At 46.7% G+C, this 21,863-nt stretch overlaps 1 protein-coding gene and 1 pseudogene across 1 annotated transcript; both read left to right on the top strand.

The window, feature by feature from the left end:
* Positions 1 to 2,043: 2,043 nt before the first annotated feature.
* LOC133885719 (19 kDa globulin-like) lies at positions 2,044 to 2,815 on the top strand. Its single transcript, XM_062325455.1, has 2 exons — positions 2,044 to 2,495; positions 2,544 to 2,815. The coding sequence occupies exons 1-2, from the start codon at positions 2,150 to 2,152 to the stop codon at positions 2,813 to 2,815; spliced, it is 618 nt and encodes a 205-aa protein (XP_062181439.1). The 5' UTR covers positions 2,044 to 2,149.
* Positions 2,816 to 9,068: 6,253 nt separating this feature from the next.
* LOC133884142 (probable serine/threonine-protein kinase PBL7) lies at positions 9,069 to 12,169 on the top strand (annotated as a pseudogene).
* Positions 12,170 to 21,863: the final 9,694 nt, after the last annotated feature.

The raw sequence follows: 21,863 nt of genomic DNA, 5'->3' as shown, positions 1-21,863 counted from the left end.
TCATAGGGGGCATTGTTAAGATGTTCCTGTCACATCTCTTCTTAATGATCCAGTCTTCCTCTACTAGATTCAACAGCCATAACAGTAGCCGAAGGATTAAGCCCTTGCGCCTGAGGAGCCGGCAAATCCTGAGAAGATAGATCAGATCTCGAACCCCCAGACCCTTCTCTTGCCAGGAACGTTGTGGTTCTACATATCCCCTACTGAAGTCGCTTTGCGCCGGCGTTTAGCTAGTGCCCCAGCCAGAGCGACCAACACCGAATCCCACCTGACGAGGAGCACCCCAATCGATCCTCCCCACCATGATGACTAGTGCACTCAAACTCACGGCTGGGTAGGAGAGGAAACTACAACAACGAACGATCTCATATTGCCTTGAATCGTCCCACCACACACCGGATTTGAGGAAGAGATGAGAGTGGAGGGCACAGACTAGAAGCAGCGGAGCGATTTACGAAGGGAGGAACTCTAGGCAAGTAGCGCAATAGTAGGGACAATTTTAGGGTTAGACCTTGGGTGCGTCAAAGAGGCGCCATGGCAAACCCGTAATTACCCCTTCAGCAACTGCCCTCGAACTCCCCTACCATGTCAGCCCCGCACCGTGTGCACCATTGGACTCACACCACAACTTCTCTCGTGGCATATGCCTGAGAATCTCGGGGAAGATGCGGGCGTTGCATCATGCCATCTCCCATGCCTAACGACCGTGAGAAAATAATCGAGCAAAAGGAGGGAATGACCATGCCTCCAATGGGATTTTCGGTAGGCGACCTGCTGATTCTCTCGCCATCGTCGCCGAAGGAAGCACCATCGACGATGGAAGTTTGGTAGAGGACTGCCGCCGCATATCAGGTGGCTCTGTAGGAGCGACCCATTTCAATTTTTAAATGAGAAATTTAGTTGAAAAGATGTTCTCCGAGCGTCTAGATACCACTGCAAAGCGCCGGATAACATAAAAACTGCAAACTGGCCCCCAGACTTAAAACTTTAAGCTGATCATTTTTCTTTGAGAGAGAGGAAGCTAATCAAGTTGTCCAATGTATCCCTTGATAAGGCCCAGTTAGATGACTAGAAAGCCTAATTACTACATGCTTGTCAAGTTGTGCCCAAGCATAGACGCCTATACTCGTGGATCAGAAGGAAGGCCTGTAAGAGGTTCGGTTGGCATGAAAAGCAACTTTTTAGTTCGCCGTGCATGCTACAGAAAGGTTTGTTAAGCAAACGCAAAAACTGTTTTCCTCGTCAACGAAACGCCATTTCCTTTAGTAACTATTACACTCCCTCTCTAAAATTCATTTACAGTCCAGCTCACATGTGAGGTGGGTCCACATACATATAACACTTATGAATTAACCCTTTCATACAAAACAAGAACAAAATTATAAGAGATATGCTATACTTATACGGCTTGTCCTATAAGTAAACTGAGATGTAAACAAATTTTAAATATTTTTTTAACGCCGGGTCCTCTTCCCGAAGGCAGAGACGTGCATACTGCACGAGCACCGCGGCTTGAATGCGGCTGGCTCAGGACGGGAGCTCCTTGCTCCCTCCGTCACTGCCAACCGAGCTAAGGCTCGGATGCAACGAATTTTAAATATGGATGTTACATTAAGCCTTTCTCTTCCTTTTAAACTTCATATGGCATCAAACTCGCCATATACCAAACACCCAGAAGCACCGAAAGCAATGCAGACCCACGCGTCTGTGAGCACATAGAAGGACATTCTAAAACGGCCTTGTAGATACGTTCATTAATCACACCAAGGCAAAAGCACACAAACACATACACTTGCTACCCAAACTAGGTACATCCAAATGAGAGGTAATGTGAAGTGTTATCTTACCAAAACCCACGTCAGACCTTTACAAAACCTTCCAAAAATCTGTTTACAAAGCTCCAATTTCGTTTCAGTGTTTCATTCTTGCAAGCATTGAACTTCTCTTCACACAGAAAGCTCAAATTGCAAACAGTGAATCAGTGATGTCCAAGCTAAACTCGAAAGCCACGGTTCCTAACCATCTCTACTACCTTCTCCTATAAAAACCCAACCCCCTCACCACCATCTCATCATCACCAAGAACGCAAGAAACAATTAGCTCGCCGGATCAAACTAGCTATAGAGATTTACCACTGATCCGTACTGAGATGGCCAAGTTCGTCGTCGTCGCCGTGGTGTGCCTCGCGGCTCTCATGGCTGTGGCCGTCGGCCAAGGCGAGGCAGAGCAGCAGAGGCTCAGGGACATGCAGTGCCGGCAAGAGGTCCAGGAGAGCCCGCTCGACGCGTGCCGGCAGGTCTTGGACCGGCAGCTAACCGGCAGCATGCGCTACAGATTCGCCCCGTTCCGGTGGAGCACCGGGATGCGGATGCAGTGCTGCCAGCAGCTCCAGGACGTGAGCCGCGAGTGCCGCTGCTCCGCCATCCGGCGGATGGTGCGGGGCTACGAGCAGACCATGCCGCCGCTGGAGGAAGGGTACTACGGCGAGTCGACGGGTGAAGGGTGCCACGGCGAAGGGACTCAGCTGCCGCAGGAAGGAGAAGGGTACTACGGGTACGGCGAGATGGCTGGGCGACAACAGCAGCAAGGTGGAGGGTACTACGGCAAGGGCTGCCGCTGCGGTCAGACAAGAGAGGAATACGGTGAAAGCTGCCAGCAACGGAGGGGAACGGGGTTCCCACATCGCGCCGGCACCGGGCAGCAGATCACCCGCGTGAGGCTGAGCAAGGTGCGGCAGTACGCCGCAGGGCTACCGAGGATGTGCCTGATGGAGCCCCAGGAGTGCAGCGTCTTCTCCGCGGGCCAGTACTACTAGGGTAGACGTTCCCGGCGCTAAGTGCAGGGGCATGCATGTATGCGCGCTGCGTGCAAAGTGCAAGCCCTGAATAATGCAGCAGTGACGTCTGTGCACATTGTTGCATGCTAAAATAATGATGACTATAATGAATAATAATGGATTGTGGCTAGTAGAGTTCTACCAGTGCATAGTGACTGGTCTGCTAAACACCATTTGGAGTGAAGAATTCCGACCATCTCCAGGAAAATCACACGAAATTCTAGTATTCTACACGATTCAAACAGAACTACCGAGATGCATTGCACGTTCATTAATGGCGGATCCACAAGGAGGGGGGTGCACTTGGTAGCCTCCCTCCCTTCAATTTTTGGGCATACAAGAGGAAGAAAAAGAGAGGAGGGGAAGATAAAAAGAAGAGGGGGAGGAGAAAAAAGAAGAGGCTGAGCCCCCTCTATTTTGTAGCGCTGGATCTGCTACTGACGCTCATGTAATATAAGACATTAAGAAAAGTGAAAACTAGCAATAAATCCAATGCAGTAGTATGAAAGTAAATCATTGTTATTCATCATGAAAATCTTCCATTTCATATCTTGTACCGATTAGTCCTCAATTATTCATGATGTTATATTGACTCATCAAATGAATGCTCCAGATCTAAATAAGATTGCGCCATTCTACAACATTTCTTTGATAAATTGAGGATTGTTGTCTCTCAAAAGGAATTTGCAGCTCCTAGTTAGCATCCTATTAACTTATAGTATAAAAAGATGATGAATAAAATTATACGAATATTTTTCAAAAAAATTAGGAGCAGATTTGCAATAAACATACGCATATACCTGTCCCGAGGCTCAGTAACGTTTATGTGACAAAAAGAATAGTCCCAAATACATCGCTAAGCATGACTCGCAATCGTTGCTGGATTAGAACTAGATGTGCATATCGGGCTGGGCGCATCACAGCATGTGGTATTTCCTCAAAATGACAGCACACAGAATAGTGTCACCAGAACTACATGACAGCACCGATTGCTAAAAGAGCCTTTCATGCTTGTGATTATCTTTATACATTTGTAAATGTCACACAACACACTAATCCGTGTGCTTAGAAATTTTAAGTACCCATTGATATACAAGACTAACAAGAAATACATGCATGCACACGCATTTTCCGCGCGCAAAACCGTATAAACAAGAGTGCTAAGTAGATTATACATCCATGAATCATGATAACCGACTATATTGGCTATTTAGTGCTAAAGACCTTCGGTCTGTACATCCATGTGTGATCGAGTTGGCATGGAAGGCAGCTTTTTTCTTGTCTATCCCCTACTAAATACATCCATTAAAAGGTCTCCTTAGCAAGCTCCAAAGTTAGTTTTCTTATCGAAAAGTGTTACCAGATTATCAGACCCGACCGTGCATATATAGCTTTACAGAACTTACCAAAACAACTGTTTAGGATGCTCCAAATTGTTGCACCTTTTGACACCTCCAAACCTGTCATCTTCGTACGTTCCCTACCAACCTCATTCTTCCTCACGTTTGTTCTAAATTGCCACTGAACATGCCGTGCACACAACCATGGTCTCAAACCTTCACCTCGTCTCTATAAAAGCCCACCCCTTCGCCAAGAACAACAGAAACAAGTAGACCAAATCAGTGGCTACAAACATATTTGAGACTTACCAGTACCCCCATAGAAAATGGCGAAGCTTTTCTTCTTCGCGGCGCTCCTTGCAGCCATCGTGGGTGTCTCAGTTGCACAAGGCGAGGGCGCACAGAGGTTCTGGGACGTGCAGTGCCGGCACGAAGTCCAGCAGATTCCGCTCGACGTGTGTCGGCAGGTCATGGACCAGCAGCTATCCGGTGGCATGGGCTTCTCGCCGTTCAGGTCGAGATCATCAAGGCCGTGGAACTCTCCCTTCTATTGTCTTTGTTTATAAATTTTTTGTAAAATGTTTACTGATTCCTCTCTCTTTCAAAAACTTAGATGGCCCGCACGAGACAGACAGCTCGCAAGCAAGTTGGAGGCTTCATCCCCGTGAGAGCTACTTCGGACATCACTTGGGCATATCAGGCACCAGCAGAGTTCCACTCCACTGCAGGCGGGAGAGCTACCCCGCAAACTCTGGTCGATCCTCAAAGGCTTGGGCTATCAGGAGGCCCCGGTCTACAAGGGGGTCAGGACACCGCTAAGCAACAATGGTTACTCCTGGATGGTGGAGGTGGCCATCTATTAGAAGAATCTGGACAACGACAGGTGCAAGGTGCGCAGGATCCACGCAGCCGTCGCCCCGAGGGAGAGCTTCGCTGCTGGGATTGGCGATGCTGCTCGCCAGGCCCTGGCAATTCTCTGTGCAGAGCATCACGACATTCTCCAGACCACACCATACCACTTCTACACTCAGCGAGCCAGTGGTAGCCTGGATGTCACTTCGCCCCCACAAACAGGGAGGGTGATGCCAGATTGGTGGAGCAGGTCCGCTTCACCGACATTCTGACACGGGAGCTGGACGGAGCCCTCAATGAGTTACATGGCACGCACTTGAGGCTCGCCGAAGCCGAGGAGAGGATTCGAGCTCTACAGGCAATGATGCCGGAGGATTCGGAGGAGGAGCCAGAGGAGAGGCCTGACCCGGAGCTGCCACACTCTCCTTCCCGCAAGAGGCTCCGCCTTGAAGCTGCTATTCGTATTGCACCTCAGGACCTGTCAGAGGGTGGCGATAGCTCTTAAGTTAGCAGTTTCCCCAATAATAGTCAGCATCGTTTAGAGTCGTTTCTTAGTGTAATGTTTGCTTGATTTTCTTTGCTTTGAGCTGGGTGTTAGGTTTGCTTAGTTTGTGTCGATGCGATGTCTTTCGCAGATGTATCCCTTATCAATCATCAATCAATGAATCAGTTTTTGAGTATTAATTAATTCTTCATCTGTCCTTGCCCTGTTCTCGAGCTCAATCATATATTCTTGCAACAGCCAGATGGTGAACATGAGGAACACGAACGACGTTGGCGCCAACCGAAACAACACTGAAGGCAGCAACCCAAACGTTCATCCCCAGGATGGTAACCAGGACACGTTCCCCTCCTGGAATAGGCGGACCAATCGGAACGTGGTGGATCCAATGCAAATGATAGCTGTACAGACTCAAATCTTACAGGGGTTGGCACAAACAGTGGCGAGACTCCAACAGGCGCCCCCAGCTTATCAAGCACCGCCACCGCCACCACAGATGCAGTCGCAGAATAAGTTGAAGGAATTTCTGAGCACCAAACCACCCACCTTCGCGCAAGCAGTCGAGCCAATGGATGCAGATGATTGGCTCAAGACAACCGAGAGTAAGCTGCAAATATCCTAGTGCACAAGCAGAGAGAGAGAGAGAGTCCTCTTCGCTTCACACTAGCTCGTGGGACCCGCTTCGGAATGGTGGACGGCATACACAGCTGCCCACGATGACCCTCAGGAGATTACCTGGAGGGAATTCAAGGACAGTTTCAGGAACTTCATAATGGGCGGCTGTGTCCAGAGGACTCTCTCTCTCTCTCTGCCTGTGCACTAGGATATTTGCAGGTTGCTCTCGATTATCTTGAGCCAATCATCTGCATCCATCGGCTCGACTTTGCGCGAAAGTGGGTGGCTTGGTGCTCAGGAATTCCATCAACTTATTATGTGGCTGCATCTGCGGTGGCGGTGCCTGATAAGCTGGAGGCGTCTGTTGAAGTCTCGCTACTGTTTGTGTCAATCCCTGTAAGATTTGAGACTGTACAGCCATCATTTGCATTGGATCCACCACGTTCCGATTGGTCCGCCTGTTCCAGGAGGGGAACGTGTCCTGGTTAACATCTTGAGGGTGAGCGTTTGGGTTGCTGCCTTCAGTGTTGTTTCGGTTGGCGCAAGCGTCATTCGTGTTCCTCATGTTCACCATCTGGCAGTTGCAAGAATATATGATTGAGATCGAGAACAGGGCAAGGACAGATGAAGAATTAATGAATACTCAAAAACTGATTCATTGATTGATGATTGATAGGGGATACATCTGCAAAAGACATCGCATCGACACAAATTAAGCAAAACCTAACACCCAGCTCAAAGCAAAGAAATCAAGCAAACATTACACTAAGAAACGACTCTAAATGATGCTGACTATTATTGGGGAAACTGCTAACTTAAGAGCTATCGTCACCCTCTGACAGGTCCTGAGGTGCAATACGAATAGCAGCTTCAAGGCAGAGCCTCTTACGAGAAGGAGAGCGTGGCAGCTCCGGGTCAGGCCTCTCCTCTGGCTCCTCCTCCGAATCCTCCGGCATCATTGCCTGTAGAGCTCGAATCCTCTTCTCGGCTTCGGCGAGCCGCAAGTGCGTGTCATGTAACTCATCAAGGGCTCCATCCAGCTCCCGTGTCAGGATGTCGGTGAAGCGGACCTGCTCCATCAATCTGGCGTCACCCTCCCTGTTGGTGGGGGCGAAAGTGACATCCAGGCTACCACTTGCTCGCTGAGGGTAGAAGTGGTATGGTGTGGTCTGGAGAATGTCGTGATGCTCTGCACAGAGAACTGCCAGGGCCAGGGGAGCGGCATCGCCAATCCCAGCAGCGAAGCTCTCCCTCGGGGCGACGGCTGTGTGGATTCTGCGCACCTTGCTCCCGTCATCGTCCGAAATCTTCTCATAGATGGCCATCTCCACCATCCAGGAGTAACCATTGTTGCTCAGCGGTGTCCTGACCCCCTTGTAGACCGGGGTCTCCTAATAGCCCAGGCCTTTGAGAATCGACCAGAGTTTGCGGGGTAGCTCTCCCGCCTGCAGTCTAGTGGAGTGGAACTCTACGGGCGTCTGATATGCCCAAGTGACATCCGAAGTAGCTCTCACAGGGATGAAGCCTCCAACTTGCTTGCGAGCTATCTATCTCGTGCGGGCCATCTAAGATTTTGAAAGAGAGAGGAGACAGTAACCATTTTACAAAACTTTATACACAAAGACAATAGAAGAGAGAGTTAAATAACACTGGCAGAGTAAAAGATTTTTCAGAAATCCCTTTGTTTTTTTACAAAGATCAATCCTTAATATCGACCATTTCTAACTAGACTTGCTTCCTACGGTCAACACGGCTCTGATACCACTTCTGTCACACCCGGTTTTCAAGGAAATAAACCAGATGTATTACACATGTATGTCAGGATCAAGTTTCCATACATGTAGCGACATCATCAGTGATAATATAAACTGTGTCTTTAATAACGACACACTGCTCATCTCCTAAAGCCATTGCGCATACCGGAAAGCAAACAAACATAACAGCTAAGTACAACACACAAATAGGGGCAAATAATTTTAAAAAGGCTACTAAAGGAAAGTACACGATGCTACGATCTCGGGAACACGAAAATCACCTAAATCGGAGCTCATATGAAATTAGCTTTTCTGAAAAATTACAGGGACTAATTTGTGAATACAGAAGGTTCTAGGGGCTTATGTGTAAAGTTCAGGGACCTATATGCAATTATCCTAAAGTTCAGGGGCCTAAATGCATAAAAGAGAACTATCCAAGGGCATTTTTGTTCAAACAGTAAAGTCTAAGGGTGTATTTGCAAGATTACCTAATTTCAGAGAATAACTGGATTTATTTTTGTATTGAAAACCCTATTTATTGCGCAATGCTGACGTTGCCGGCTTACATGGCGGCTGACTAGGCTCAGGGGCTGACGTGGCGCGTTGACGTGGCTCGACTAGCTGACTGGGTTTATGTGACACGTGACGGCTTCTAATTGGCTAGCGAAGGGGTACGGGAAGGTTCTAATCTCGGGCGTCCATCTGAGATCGGACGGCCGAGGCGAAAAACAGGGCCGACGACAACCAGAGATCAGAGGTGCCACCTCGGGCTTCGCCGGAACTTCGCCAGAGACACGCTAAATCGCGCTACAGGCCACTAGAACCTATAGCGAGCGGCGGAAATCGAAGAGGGGTGCACGGGGGTTCTCACCGAGGGCTTGTCGACGGCCGGAGAGGTTTTGGCGGTGGTCGGCGACGGCAAATGCGGACGGCGACGGTCGGAGTTCGGTGGACTCGCGTCTGCGGCGACGGAACGACGCAAATGGCGGTCGGGACGGGTTCATGGGAGGCATGTGGAGACGGAGAAGGGGTCAATCGACCGCGGGGAGCTTCGGAAAAGGCTGACGACGGCGAGGGGGTGGCGGTGCTTACCGGCGTTCGGTGAAGACTCGGTTCCGGCGGCGCGGAGGCTTCGACGAGCGGCGAAACGGACTCCACAAGCTCCAGCAATGCTGGCGGTGTGCTCAGACGCGGAGGGGGAGGCTCGAGTGCGGCGAATTTGCTCGGCGAGCTCGGCGACGGCGGCTATGGCGCTCAGGTTCTCGGCGAGATGAGGTGGAGAAGTGGCGGTGCGCTACAGGGCTTTATAGGCGAGGGGCGTGCGGTGCCATTGCGCGGACGTGGGCGCTGGGGCGGGGCATGCCGGCGAAATCGGACGACGCGCGCGCGACGGTTGAGGGAGCGGGCGTAGGCGCGGCGCGGCGGAGACGAAAGCGCCGACAGGTGGGGCTCGGCTGTCAGCGAGTGAGCGCGGGTGAAGTTTTTGGCTGGGCTGCGCTGCGTTGGCTGGGCCGAATTCGACGAGCTGGGCTGGGCCGCGCGAAAAGGAATGGGTGTCACAATATAACAACATGTGCACAACTGCACACCATGCATGATTTTACACCCTGAGCTCATCGCCAGCCAATGGGTGCAAACAGACTCCTATTACTCATGCGAAAGACCAGGGTGTGGCAAGACCATTACTAAAACTAACAGCAATTAACAGGAGAAACGAGCTGACCAAAAACATGGCTTCTTGGCCTGAGAATTGTCAACCAAGGAAAAAGAGAAGCTGCCTCACTCCCGATTTCCTATCCACAGAGAAGCGCACATGAAGAAACCAAGTGGAAGGGGGAAAAGAGAGAAAAGGGAATAATACCCTTGCAGCCTCTTGCTGTTCTTCGTTTGCGCGCGGGGATCGGCACAAGGGTGCTTGCCCACTCTCGCGTCGATCCGGCAATTCGATGGGGTTGCTGAGCTCGGCCAACAGATGCGGCTGCAAGAACCTCCTGAGCTACGCGTGCTGCTGCTCGTGGATCCGCTGTATCTGCGGTAGGGGGATGAGGGAGGCGACACAAGAAGCATCGACATCGGAGACGAAGAGGAAGAAGAAGAGGAAGTGGGTGCGTGGCGTTTGTGGTGGAACGGTGCGAGAATCGGAGGAGCCCTTGACGTCGGAGTCAAAGAAGAAGAGGAAGAATCCCATGACCCCCGAGCCAGCGAAGTGCAAGTGGACAAAGAAGAGGATATGGAGGAAAAAGAAGGGGAAGAACGAACAGAGCGGATTGGCAAACCTCGTAAAAGATATTTCGCTCTCAAGTAATAATCCAGCCTTCATTATTTTCCCTGATTTTCCATCTGCTGCATGCACGTATGAAAGAATATATAAGATTATAAGCAGCTGCTTAGAGTCTATTCAACGTATTCTTGTCAATAGCAACATTACAAAAATCGATATATGATAGTAGCATTTGGGCCTGGGATATTTGGATCAGGTTATTTTGAGAACTTACGAATATTATCACAAAAGAGTTGCAGCACCTCATAATAGATGGGCCTCCTGAAATCCACCTGTGCATCTGCCAGTCGATCCTACAAAAATTGAAAAAAAGTTTGTTTAAAAATGTAGCAATAGCAAATTAGCAGTGGTTATGAAATTCTGTTTGTTCACTTCCAGAAATTGTCCTTTCGGAACTAACAACTTATTATCTATACAATGAAAATGCAGCAGCAATAGGCTACCATTGCAAAAAGAAAGAGGCATTTCTGACTGTCAGCAAATTTTTTACATGCAGACAGTCCCAAGCACAGGGCTGCAGTAGGGGAGATACTACGGATTGGAAAAAATAACATTCCTAGCAGGGTGTTTACATTCCGACAATTAGCCGATGCCACCAATTCTTTCAGCCCAGAAAACCTGCTGGGTGAAGGCGGCTTTGGAAGGGTGTACAGAGGATATATTCCAGACACTATGGAAGTAATAATTATTCCTTCCCCCAGTCACCCCTTCTATGTTCCACTAAGCTAAGACAAGATACGATGATGAATATAGCAGTAACATGTTTTTGATGTGAATCATGTCCATGTCTAGGTCATAGCAGTTAAGCAGCTAGACAAGGATGGTTTGCAAGGAAACCGTGAGTTCCTCGTCGAGGTGCTGATGCTTAGCCTCCTGCATCACCCGAACCTTGTCACCTTGCTCGGGTACAGCACCAATTGTGACCAGAGGATTCTAGTGTATGAGTACATGCCACTCGGTTCATTGCAAGATCATCTACTAGGTAACGAAAATTCATAATGCTCTAGACCCCAGTCTTGTTTAGCAAAAAAAGAAAGAAAAAATACTAAGAATGTACATATGTGAATTGTACCTGTTGTTCATTAAATTTCGCAGATCTCACTCCAAACTCTCAGCCACTGTCCTGGCATACACGGATGAAGATTGCAGTTGGTGCTGCCAGAGGCATTGAGTACTTGCACGAGATAGCCAACCCGCCGGTGATCTACCATGATCTCAAGGCATCAAACATTCTCTTGGACGGAAGCTTCAATGCAAAGTTGTCGGATTTTGGCCTGGCTAAGCTTGGCCCAGTCGGCGACAAAAGTCATGTCAGCACAAGAGTGATGGGCACATACGGCTATTGTGCTCCTGAGTATGCCATGACTGGCAAGCTAACCAAGATGTCAGACATCTATAGCTTTGGCGTAGTTCTCTTGGAGCTCATCACTGGGAGGCGAGCAATTGACACCACAAAGCCGACACGAGAGCAGATTCTTGTTCATTGGGTGAGCTTCACATCTAGTTGATCAGGCAAACATGTAGTATGGAGTGTTTGAGACTGTTCTTTTACTTAGGAATCATATTCTGGCTGCAACCAAGTAGATAATTCAGAAATTAGATATCAAGATTGCACATAAAGTTTGGATTACGGTGCTGCTCTTCTAACTTCATAGTGTTGTCTATGTGCAGGCAGTGCCATTCTTCAGGGATAAGAGGAAGTTTGTGAAGATGGCTGATCCATTGCTTGACAGGAAGTTCCCCTTGAAAGGTCTATACCAGGCACTCGCAATCTCATCAATGTGCTTACAAGAAGAAGCAAGCAGTCGGCCGCTAATCAGTGATGTGGTGACCGCCCTTACATTTCTTGCTGATCCAAACTATGATCCTCCAGAAGACATCAAGGACCCTCTACCCATAACAATTCCAAATTTAGACAGAGAAACTAGCCAAAAGGAAACCAAAGGAGGTAACGAACAACTACAAGAAAAAAGAGAAGATGGTAGCTGAAACGGCTTCTGAAATGAACAGATGATAAATCAAGCCAGAGAGGTGTGTAGAGGTACCCGATTGAGGATCAACACAATATATTCTCTGTTGTAATGTCACATATAGGCAGGATGTAACAACAGATCATGTTCTTTCATGTATGTGCTTTGATTAGGAATAACCATTTTTTACAGCAAAAAGAGAGATCCTAGTGCTAGAATTGGGGCGATGGTTAATAGTAAATTATGTTTATGGACATCTAACGGCTACAACATTTTCTGTTGCATGGAGATCATTATAAACAAGATAGGACTTTACATCAAAAGATAGCATTAATGAAATGATGTAAGAGTTTGTATAAACCAACCGCAATATTCACACTATACTAATTCATGCCTTGTTGGGTAACTAAAAACAACCCCCACTTTCCATAGACATAGAAATGTACTTTTAATGGCATATCTCTATATCTATAGCTAACATGGATCTGCAGTGATGGTTAATTGTAAATTTCAGCCTTCACACGGAAAGAATGAAGCAACTGGAACTATGGACATGCAATAACTGAAGGAAAGGTGAGAGTAAATGCAAATCCTGAGTACGCTTTGCTCCACAAGGTATGAGACATGTAGCTATCTTTCTAGGATCTGGATCAAAATCTGAAAGATCCACATACATGAATGTGTTTCACTCTTTCATTAACGTAGGTGAATATGGGGCACTAATGTCAACTGTTGCACATCTACTAGCATCAAGAAGCTGGGATAAACATTAGAGTCAACAGTTTGTTAGGAAATCTTCTATGTGTGAACGATTCTCATAAAAAAAAAAGGAGCCATCCAAAGTTTATCTTTAACCAGAGCAGAAAGCACATCTTTTAAGTAAATTGCTGGCTTATTGCATTGTAAACAGTATATTAGGTTGCTTGAAACCTTACAGGATATGTAGCACGATGAGGCAAGGCGATCATATGGTTGCAGTTCATTGAAGTTCTCAGAGATCGAAATGAATTACAACAGGTGAACTGATTGAACAAGCTGAGAGGGTTCAAGGTTTATATGCTTGAATTCTGCACACACCCACCAATCCACCATTCATTAGCAGCGACAAACGGCAGTACCAAGAAAACCTGCAAGTGCAAAGCAAGGTATCTCAACAGCTTGTAAATAATACTGCAGCTGCAGTGACTAGTTCAAAGAGGCGATCACCTTTGTTGTCAACAAATCTTTATAGCTGAAACAGGCCCAGCGAAAATCCCCACTCGGGGTTTTTTTCAATGATACCCAGGTTGGCACGATAGATTGATAGCCAGCAATAATTTTAAGTTGTTTTGACATCTGCTGAATTTCAACGACAAGACTAAACCGGTGAGGACCTTCACCAAGACGTTGCCGATTCAGCTCTAAAAGTGCAGGAATGTCAAGATCGTTAGCTAGTTCTTTCCACAAATCAGTGGAAGCAGTCAACTCAAAATGTCCAGCTCCAGCAAGCCAACCCATCGCGAAGGGATCAATACATGTCTTCGAGTTTGAGCAGGGTGTGCGGTTGATGAAACTTTACCTGATACCTGCATGACTTAAAATTACATAATCTAGTGAGATAACACAGAATCAAGCACGCCTCGGAAACTAATCAAGCAATTGAATTCAAACAGCACCACTTGGAAACTAATCTGGATCCGCAGAATTCCTACACCAAGTAACGTCAGACCACAGCGAACGCCTTAACACTAAAACTGGAGTAGTTAAAAGTACCCCCAAATAGCAAACCCCGTAGCAGCATTGGCGGCTCAGCGTGTAAGAAAACTCATCAAATTTAAGCGCACCTGCTCGCGCGACGAAGAAGCAAGCGCGGAAAACCAACCGATACCGACAGGCACCGACCCCACGCCCAGCACGAACGAGCAGCGGCGCGCGACCGTAACGGGCGACCCACCCGCCCTCGCAAACGCGATGGGCGGCGCTGGAAGGACAAGGCTGAGCGCCTCCACGACCAAACGACGACTGCGGAATCACCGCCCTCGTCCCGCCGTATCACGCTGCGAGCGAGCGCGCCGAGATGTTCGCCTTTCGGAGCGGGGGCGCGGCGGAGAGGCGGAGGCGACCGAGTCGCGAAGGAACGAGCGCGGCGGGATCTAGAGGCGAGAAACGCGCGCCGGGCCCCAGAATCTCGCGTGATCAGGTTGATCCCGCAGAATTTCTTTATTTTATATTTCGCAAATAAAAAATTACAAATATATATCCGTTTTCAAAAAATTGAAAAACTAGACTACTGTCATTCTTAGAACAGCAGGCACTTGTCAACTTTCCAATAGACAACAAATTAGACATACTCTGTACAATAAAAAAATTACAAAAATAAACATTTGTTTGAAATTTTTTGCAAAACTAGATTACTGTCCTCCGCTAAAAGTGCACCAGGCACCTGTAACCTTTCTAATAAGTGACAGATTGGACAGACTCTGTACAACAAATTTTTATTTTTCTAATTGTATGGATTAGTTTTGTCTAGAGATTTTTAAAAAACTAGATTATACTATCTTATATACCACTATTTTTTTAAAAAAAATATAACTATTTTGATATTGTTTTAAATTTTGAGATAATGAAATGCAGTATTTTTATTTTTAAATATGTCGTCCTAAGGGTTTTGCAATTTTTTAAATAGAGGTCTATTTTTATATTTTCGAAATATAAATAAGAAAAGGTCAATCCCGCATCCCGAGCGGGGCACAACGTTACGTAGCCGCCGGCCCAGCCCGCTCGGCTGGGCACAGGCCACAAAGTTGAAACGCGTGTAAAGACGTCCGAGAAACCTGTGCAACCGGGCTGATCTAGCCCATGCGCAGGCTGCGCTGGGCTGGCTTGTGTCCGGCCAGTAGTAGTTGGTTGGCTGCATGCTCAGGTGCCCATAAGGTGTAGAATATTTTTTATATTTTTTTAATATTTTTATGAATATATGTTCGTTTAAAAAAATGACAGGTATAGGCTATCGTTGTTGGTTCAACGGACGAGAAACAGATCTTGCCAGTTGAATGGATGAGAACTTGTAGGCCCTGGCAGTCAGTATATTTAATAACTGGTTACAACAACGTCTCATCCGTTCATAGGGCGAGAACTTGATCTCGCCCACTGAACGGGCAAGAACTTTATCTCGTCCAGATAGGCCCACCCAAAAGGTCTCGCTCGTTCAGTTGACGAGATTTTTTTAGTATATAATTTGGTCGCGCTTGGCCTGCCGACGTTAGCACGTCATTTGATTCCAACAGAGCCGGGAGGGAGGGATGAGAGGTGAGGAGAGGAGAGGAGAGGGGAGGGGAGGGAAAAATTTGTGACGAAGCTCTGTCGGGCAAAAGTTGTATGTTTTTTCTATGATGTTTTTACAAATTCGGTAGGATAACTATTAGTGCAAGATTTTGACATAGGTTAAATGTTATATGTAGGATTTTTTTTACAAATCTGGTAGGATAGTCACTAAACATAGGTTAGAATGTAGATCTAGTTTTATAATTAGGGTTAGATATAGTTTAGCAACTAAATCATGTTTGTACTTATATTTTAGCAATTAGATGTAATATTTAGACATATATTAGGTATTAGATATATAATTTAGATATAGTATAGTCTAATTGATATGGTAGATGTAGTATTTAGATGTGTTTGATGTAGCGACTTAGGAATATTTTGTTGCAGTATAGATTACATATTGTACTATGTTTGTAATGAATTTTTTATTGTAGATGTAGTTTTATATAATTATTTCTGTTATGTTGCAATAATATTAAGGTTTTTTCGATGGTTGCTAGGTACGTCGGATATGTGGTAGTTTAAGATTTTTAATGGCACAATGAAATAGTATATGGTCTGGAAGGGATAATAATGTCCTTATTTTAGTTAATGTACAAGGGTATATTCATACCTATGCACAAAAGTGTCGAACACTTGTACACCTTATTCATACAGAGTTTCAAAATAGACCTTGAGGTTCAAGAGCTAACCATTAGCATATAGGCAATCAAGTGAGAGATGATGTATACTAGGAGACTTACCCGCTTAGGAAAGATAAAGTGTGGAAGAGATACCTGCATGATGTTGTGCACATAAGTTGATCTCCTATGTTGCTTGTGCAATAGAAGAATAAGGAGACAGTTGGGAAGATGCATGGTGGGAGTACGCGGAGGTGGAGGGTGATGAGGAAGAGTACGATGACGATGACGATGACAATGTCAATTTGAATGGTACACATTCATCGGATTATCCGACTGAACTGATCGGTAAGGCATACAAGGAGGAACGACTCCCTTCTCTAATTGAATAGATGGAACGGGATGATCTTGATGCTGACGGATCTCTTGAGTATGATATCTCAGATGATGAGGACAATGCTCATATTCCTGCGGACTGGAACAATCCCAACTTTAACAATCTTGTGGTCAATTAGATAAATTAGGTGGCCTGAGAGTATATGCAGAATGAGGTGACCCAGTATGCTAGGTATACTACCAGTCAGGCTATGAAGGATGTTGTGACTCAATGAGCAATATCGCTTCAACGGCAATTTTATGTTATTAAGTCAAGCAAGAACGAATATGATATCAAGTGTGTGAAGAATAGTTGCTCGTGATGGGTGTATGGCTTCAAGGGGAAGTGGGTTGAATATTGAGATGTGTCGATTGTGGTCATAGAAGGATAATGATGTCGCCTGGAGGAGGATGAATGGTCATTTTAACAAAACTTCACCCTTTTTTTATTTGGTCTAAACTTACAGTGAAAATAAACTAACGGATTTTTCATAAGTGAAAAACCCAAATATGCTAGACTCAACTAGTGCACAAACACCCTAAACCAATATGAAGCTTACAATCCTAGAGTGAGACACTCAAGATGGAACACTAAGTTCAAAACACTTCACAAGAGCAGCACAAAGCTCTCTTAGCAACCAACCTCATAAAATGAAGCTAAGGGGTATTTATACCTCACTCTGAAAAACTAGTCGTTGTACAGATTCTGTACTTATCGAAACTTCCAATCCTCCGATTGAAACTTTCAATCCCAAGAATCCCAACTGTCAAAAACTAGCCGTTACAGCATTTTCCCAGCACACGTCAATCTGATGCTTAGATCAGAACTTCCGATTAGCAACAACCCTACCGAGAACCTAAGGCTTTGAGGATATCGGACAGTCCGATTTAGATCGGAACTTCCGACCAAAATGTCGGAACTTCCGATTATAAACCAATTAGCAAACCGAGAGCCCCAGATTCCTAAAACATCGGAATTACCAACTGACATTGAAACTTCTAAACTTCCGACCTTACACATCAGAAGTTCCGAGTTTAGCGCAGCTGACACTCTGGAAACAGCGATAACTTTTAATTCCAAAGTCCGATTTCGACGATTTTAGACTCTACGGAAAGCTTATTCAGAGGGCTACACATCCCTACTGAATTTATGATCTCAAATACATTTGATCAACGATAAAAACACTCTAAAGACCGATTTGGACACTTTCACTAATTGTTCAAAGCTTAATCCCCCAAGATTAAACTAGGAACCACATGGAACATGCCAAACACCACTAAGGTTTGGCTACAACCACTTTTCACCACTAAGGTCGACAACACAAAGGGCTAGATCTAAAACACCTTTTAGATACTCTAGACTCCTAAAGCGAACTCTTAACACAAACTCATATCGCACTAAGTGTATGGTTTGAGCACTCGACACAATAATCGAGCAACACTTTCGGCAGTCCCTCTTGATAGTACCGCTATTGATCCTATAGCTTGGTCTCTCACCAAACTCCTTGAGACTAGCAAAACTAGAAAACATACCTTTGCCTTGAGCAATCCCATCGAACTTGACGAACACATCATCAAAGCCTCGATGCTTCTCATAGCTCTTCAAGGCTCGTCATCAACTCCTCTTCTTTTGATGACAATGATCACCCTCGCTTCCATTTTGATATTTATTTGATCTTCTGAAAGCTTGATGAAGTTTAATTGATTGCTTCCCATGCACCAAGTATGGAAGACTTCTCTCTTTTCATCATCTTCATCCGGTTCACAACTTAGACATGAACCGCAAGCATCAAGCACATAAGTTGTCCACTAAACTTGTCTTGATCTTGCTCTTCCGATTTGGCATATTGAATATCTCAATTCAACTCATGCCTTCTTATGCAACCTAACTCTAACTCACCCTCAAGCACAAAGCACATGGATCAGTCCATAAATCCTAATTGACAATGACATACCTTTAGTTACTTAATCTCCACAAGTAACTTAGCATTTTTTTCTTATTGTCAATCTTCTTGAGCTTCTCATTCATCTCATGAGCATCACTAAGAGCTCAATGACAACGATGCATTTCTTTTGATCTCATGGTATTCTTCAACGAATCCATACTTTATTTCTTATGCATATCCTATGAAATAATCATAATAACAATTATTTACATAATTGTTAGTCCATAGGTATTGTCATCACTTACCCGAGCATCACTTAGAGCTCTGTCGGAGGATTAACTCATGTCGCAGGGATCCCGAGAGACCCCTTTTTAGAGATTCGGCCGGGGGGATGATCCTGAATAAGTTCGTCGGAGAAATAAATGGGAATGAATGCAACGGCCGGTGGTGGGGGTGTTGACCTAGCGCAAGAAAGAGTAAATGCATCAGAGTTTAGACAGGTTCGGGCCGCACGGGGACGTAATACCCTACTCCTGTATGAATGCTATAACTGTCCTGAGAAAGTCCCTGGAGGATGTTGCTGGTTACAAGAATTATGACATAACTAAGAGCTTCAGGCTTCTTGTTCTTCGGCTGGAACTGTGCTCGACCTTGCTCACAGTGTCTCTACTTGTTGGTCTTGTTCGTCTTTTTTGATGTTGGTCTCTACCGATGGATGCTCGTCTCGACCGACTGGTCTTCGTCTGGACCGAGGTTGGGCGTTGGGTTTCTCTCTTCTGGACCCTTTCTTCTGTGCTGCCGGTGGCTTTAAGTACCCGCCGGCCGAGACATGCCCCGAACGGAAAGGAGGGGGCACGAGTTCCAAGATGCCATGAATGGACAGGACGTCATCATTTCTTCTGGGTGAAGTGACCGGGGGTGGAAAATGCGTCACACGCCCGGTCGCCCGTCACCATAAATGCCCTGGCAACGGGCGCCGTGGAGAGGGCCCACCGGGCAGCCGCAGAGCAACCCGGCGTGCTTGCCCTGTCTTGTTCCCCTGCCACAGCAGTGCGGCAGACGGAACGCCTTGATCCTCACGACGTTATCCCGAGATAAGCCGGATGGCACGGGACGGGACCCGTGCAATTAATGACCCTACGCCTCTCTGCCAGAATATGGCAGGAACTGACGCGGCGGGAGCAGTTGGAGATGTCAGACCACGCACGCTCATTAAATGCGGCCTCGGGCCTTTGACCGGTTGACACCTCGACGGTGGGTCCCTCGGGGTCCTTCCTGGGTCGTCGGGGTACCGAGTGCTTGGGGATACTGTTTATATTCCTGAGTACTCTCTCCCGAGCACTCTTGCACGGACCTTCGGGGAACCGAGTGCTCGGGGGCGGCCACGTGCAGCCTTGAGCACTCTCTCCTGAGCACTCTTACACGGATCCTCGGGGAACCGAGTGCTCGGGGGCTGCAGCACGCAGCCCCGAGCACTCTCTCCCAGAACTTAGCTCTTCTGAACGTCGGGGGACTAGGGTGCTCGGGGGTGACCGCACACCTCCCCGAGCACTTTCTTCCCGGTACTTAGACTTCGTGGATCATCGGGGAACTGGGGGACTCGGGGGCCGCCGACCGTGGCCCCGAGCACCTTCTCCCGGGACTTGAACTTTTCTCATCCTACAGGAAAGGCCTCGCAGGATGGCGCCATGTGGCCGGTGGCTGGCCTGGCCTCGGGATTCGGGGACCCCTGGTTCCTGATACACCGACAAGCTCATTCATCTTGATGCATATCTCTCCTCCATACATCACCTATGAAACAACCTACTAATAATTCTCAACAATATTGTTAGTCTATAGGTACTATCATTAATTACCAAAACCACATTTAAGGGCTAAATGAACTTTCAAGTCGACCACACTTGCACGATGGACGAACTTGAGTCCAACTATGGGAACATCACCTCAACATTTGTCACCAATGTGATGTACGCCCCAATTATGAACAACCTGAACTACGAACCAGAGTCCATAATCAGACAAATTGAGAAGGATTACAAGTATACTATCAGCTACAACAAGGCTTGGAGAGCGAAGAGGAAGACAATTGAGATGAGCTTCGGGATCTATGAAGTGTCATATGACAATCTTTTATGTACATGTTCTTGCAGGTTGACATGGAAGGGGGCTCATTCCACGAGCACGTTTGTGTCATGTGTGCAGAGGTGGGTTGATGAATGGGATCAAGTTGTGGAGCACATCTGGACGAGGATCGGCCACACTCTGAGGAGGCGTACGCGGAGTATCTCATATGGTTCGTGGCTCAGACACAGATCCGGATCACTTACACACCGACCGATCTTCCACGACACGTGGTGGATGTGTGTGGCACGTACCCAACACATAGAGACCAAGCACGGTGGTTTGAGGTACGAATAACACTACATGAGTCCTCATTTACTACAATTGCTAGTAAAAAATTACGTAACCAAATGAAACTTTTCTTTGTAGAGGAACATACTGCACTAGATTGATGTTGAGGCATGTGCGACGAAGCTGTAGCTCGACAATAGCCTCGAGGTCCCTAGGAACGAGATGAGCACGGTGTTTAGCTTATTCGAAACATAGTGAAGGTCTTTCGATCAATGAGCTGTAGTTCCTCCTCGGACATTACAACGAGAGCACGAGCATCATCTCATCTCCCGGCACGTCCATCCTCCACATTCACCGAGCCACCGCACCGACCGGTACGCCCGACCTTCCTCTTCGACCCCTACTACAACGAGATAGTCCTTCACCGGAGCTGGTGACCCATGCTATAGTGGCGCATGGCCTCGGCTTTCGTTCTCCATCATCGATGATCCCTGTTACGATGTCACAGTGTCTAGGTCAACCCTCACTTATGCCGATGACCACATATACGCAGCCAGTAGGGTGGCACAACCTTCCTTCATGGACCCAGGTCATTCGAGTTCTTGCATCCCCACCTTAGGTACGACACTCGCTTCATAGATACCACATTGTTATGTGTGTCATGGTTATGACACGACACTTGCCAGCGGGGTGACATACCCTTCCTCCGCGGACCTAGGTCCTCCTGCTACAGTGATGCACGATGATTATCTTACCAAAGTATTTGACGACCTTCATCAATATAAGGCACCTCCATCTCGATTATCTGAACAAAACTAAAACTAAACATGACACAAAGAGGAAGATGTAGAAGGGACATGCAAATATTTGAAGGTCATCCATAAAATGATCCAAACAGGGACGTGTTCGACAACCGTTTACCCCCAAAATGTATGCTGAGGCTCGAATGCCATTATGGACAGACATGCAGTGTTCGGTGTTCCCATGACTTGAATACCTTCAGGAGGAGGCACTTATGTTGTTCGAACATAGATCTACTTTCTAAAACGAGTGAATTTTTTCAGGTAATCACTTTGCAAAAATACAATTTTCCATTGACTTCATGTACTAACACTTTTCATCTGCAGTCAACAAATCTTATCCAGTCCACAACCGGGGGTGTGCATTTCACCAGTGG

This window comes from Phragmites australis, chromosome 11 (assembly GCF_958298935.1).
Source record: "Phragmites australis chromosome 11, lpPhrAust1.1, whole genome shotgun sequence".
Lineage (NCBI taxonomy): Eukaryota > Viridiplantae > Streptophyta > Magnoliopsida > Poales > Poaceae > Phragmites > Phragmites australis.
This window is presented reverse-complemented; position numbering and strand designations above follow the sequence as displayed.

What these genes read in the sequence shown, in the direction of transcription:
- LOC133885719 (XM_062325455.1), top strand. Translation starts at nt 2,150, where the DNA reads ATGGCCAAGTTCGTCGTCGTCGCCGTGGTGTGCCTCGCGGCTCTCATG. An exon ending in GTACTACGGCGAGTCGACGG is followed by an intron (nt 2,496 to 2,543) that starts GTGAAGGGTGCC and finishes AGGAAGGAGAAG; the next exon opens with GGTACTACGGGTACGGCGAG.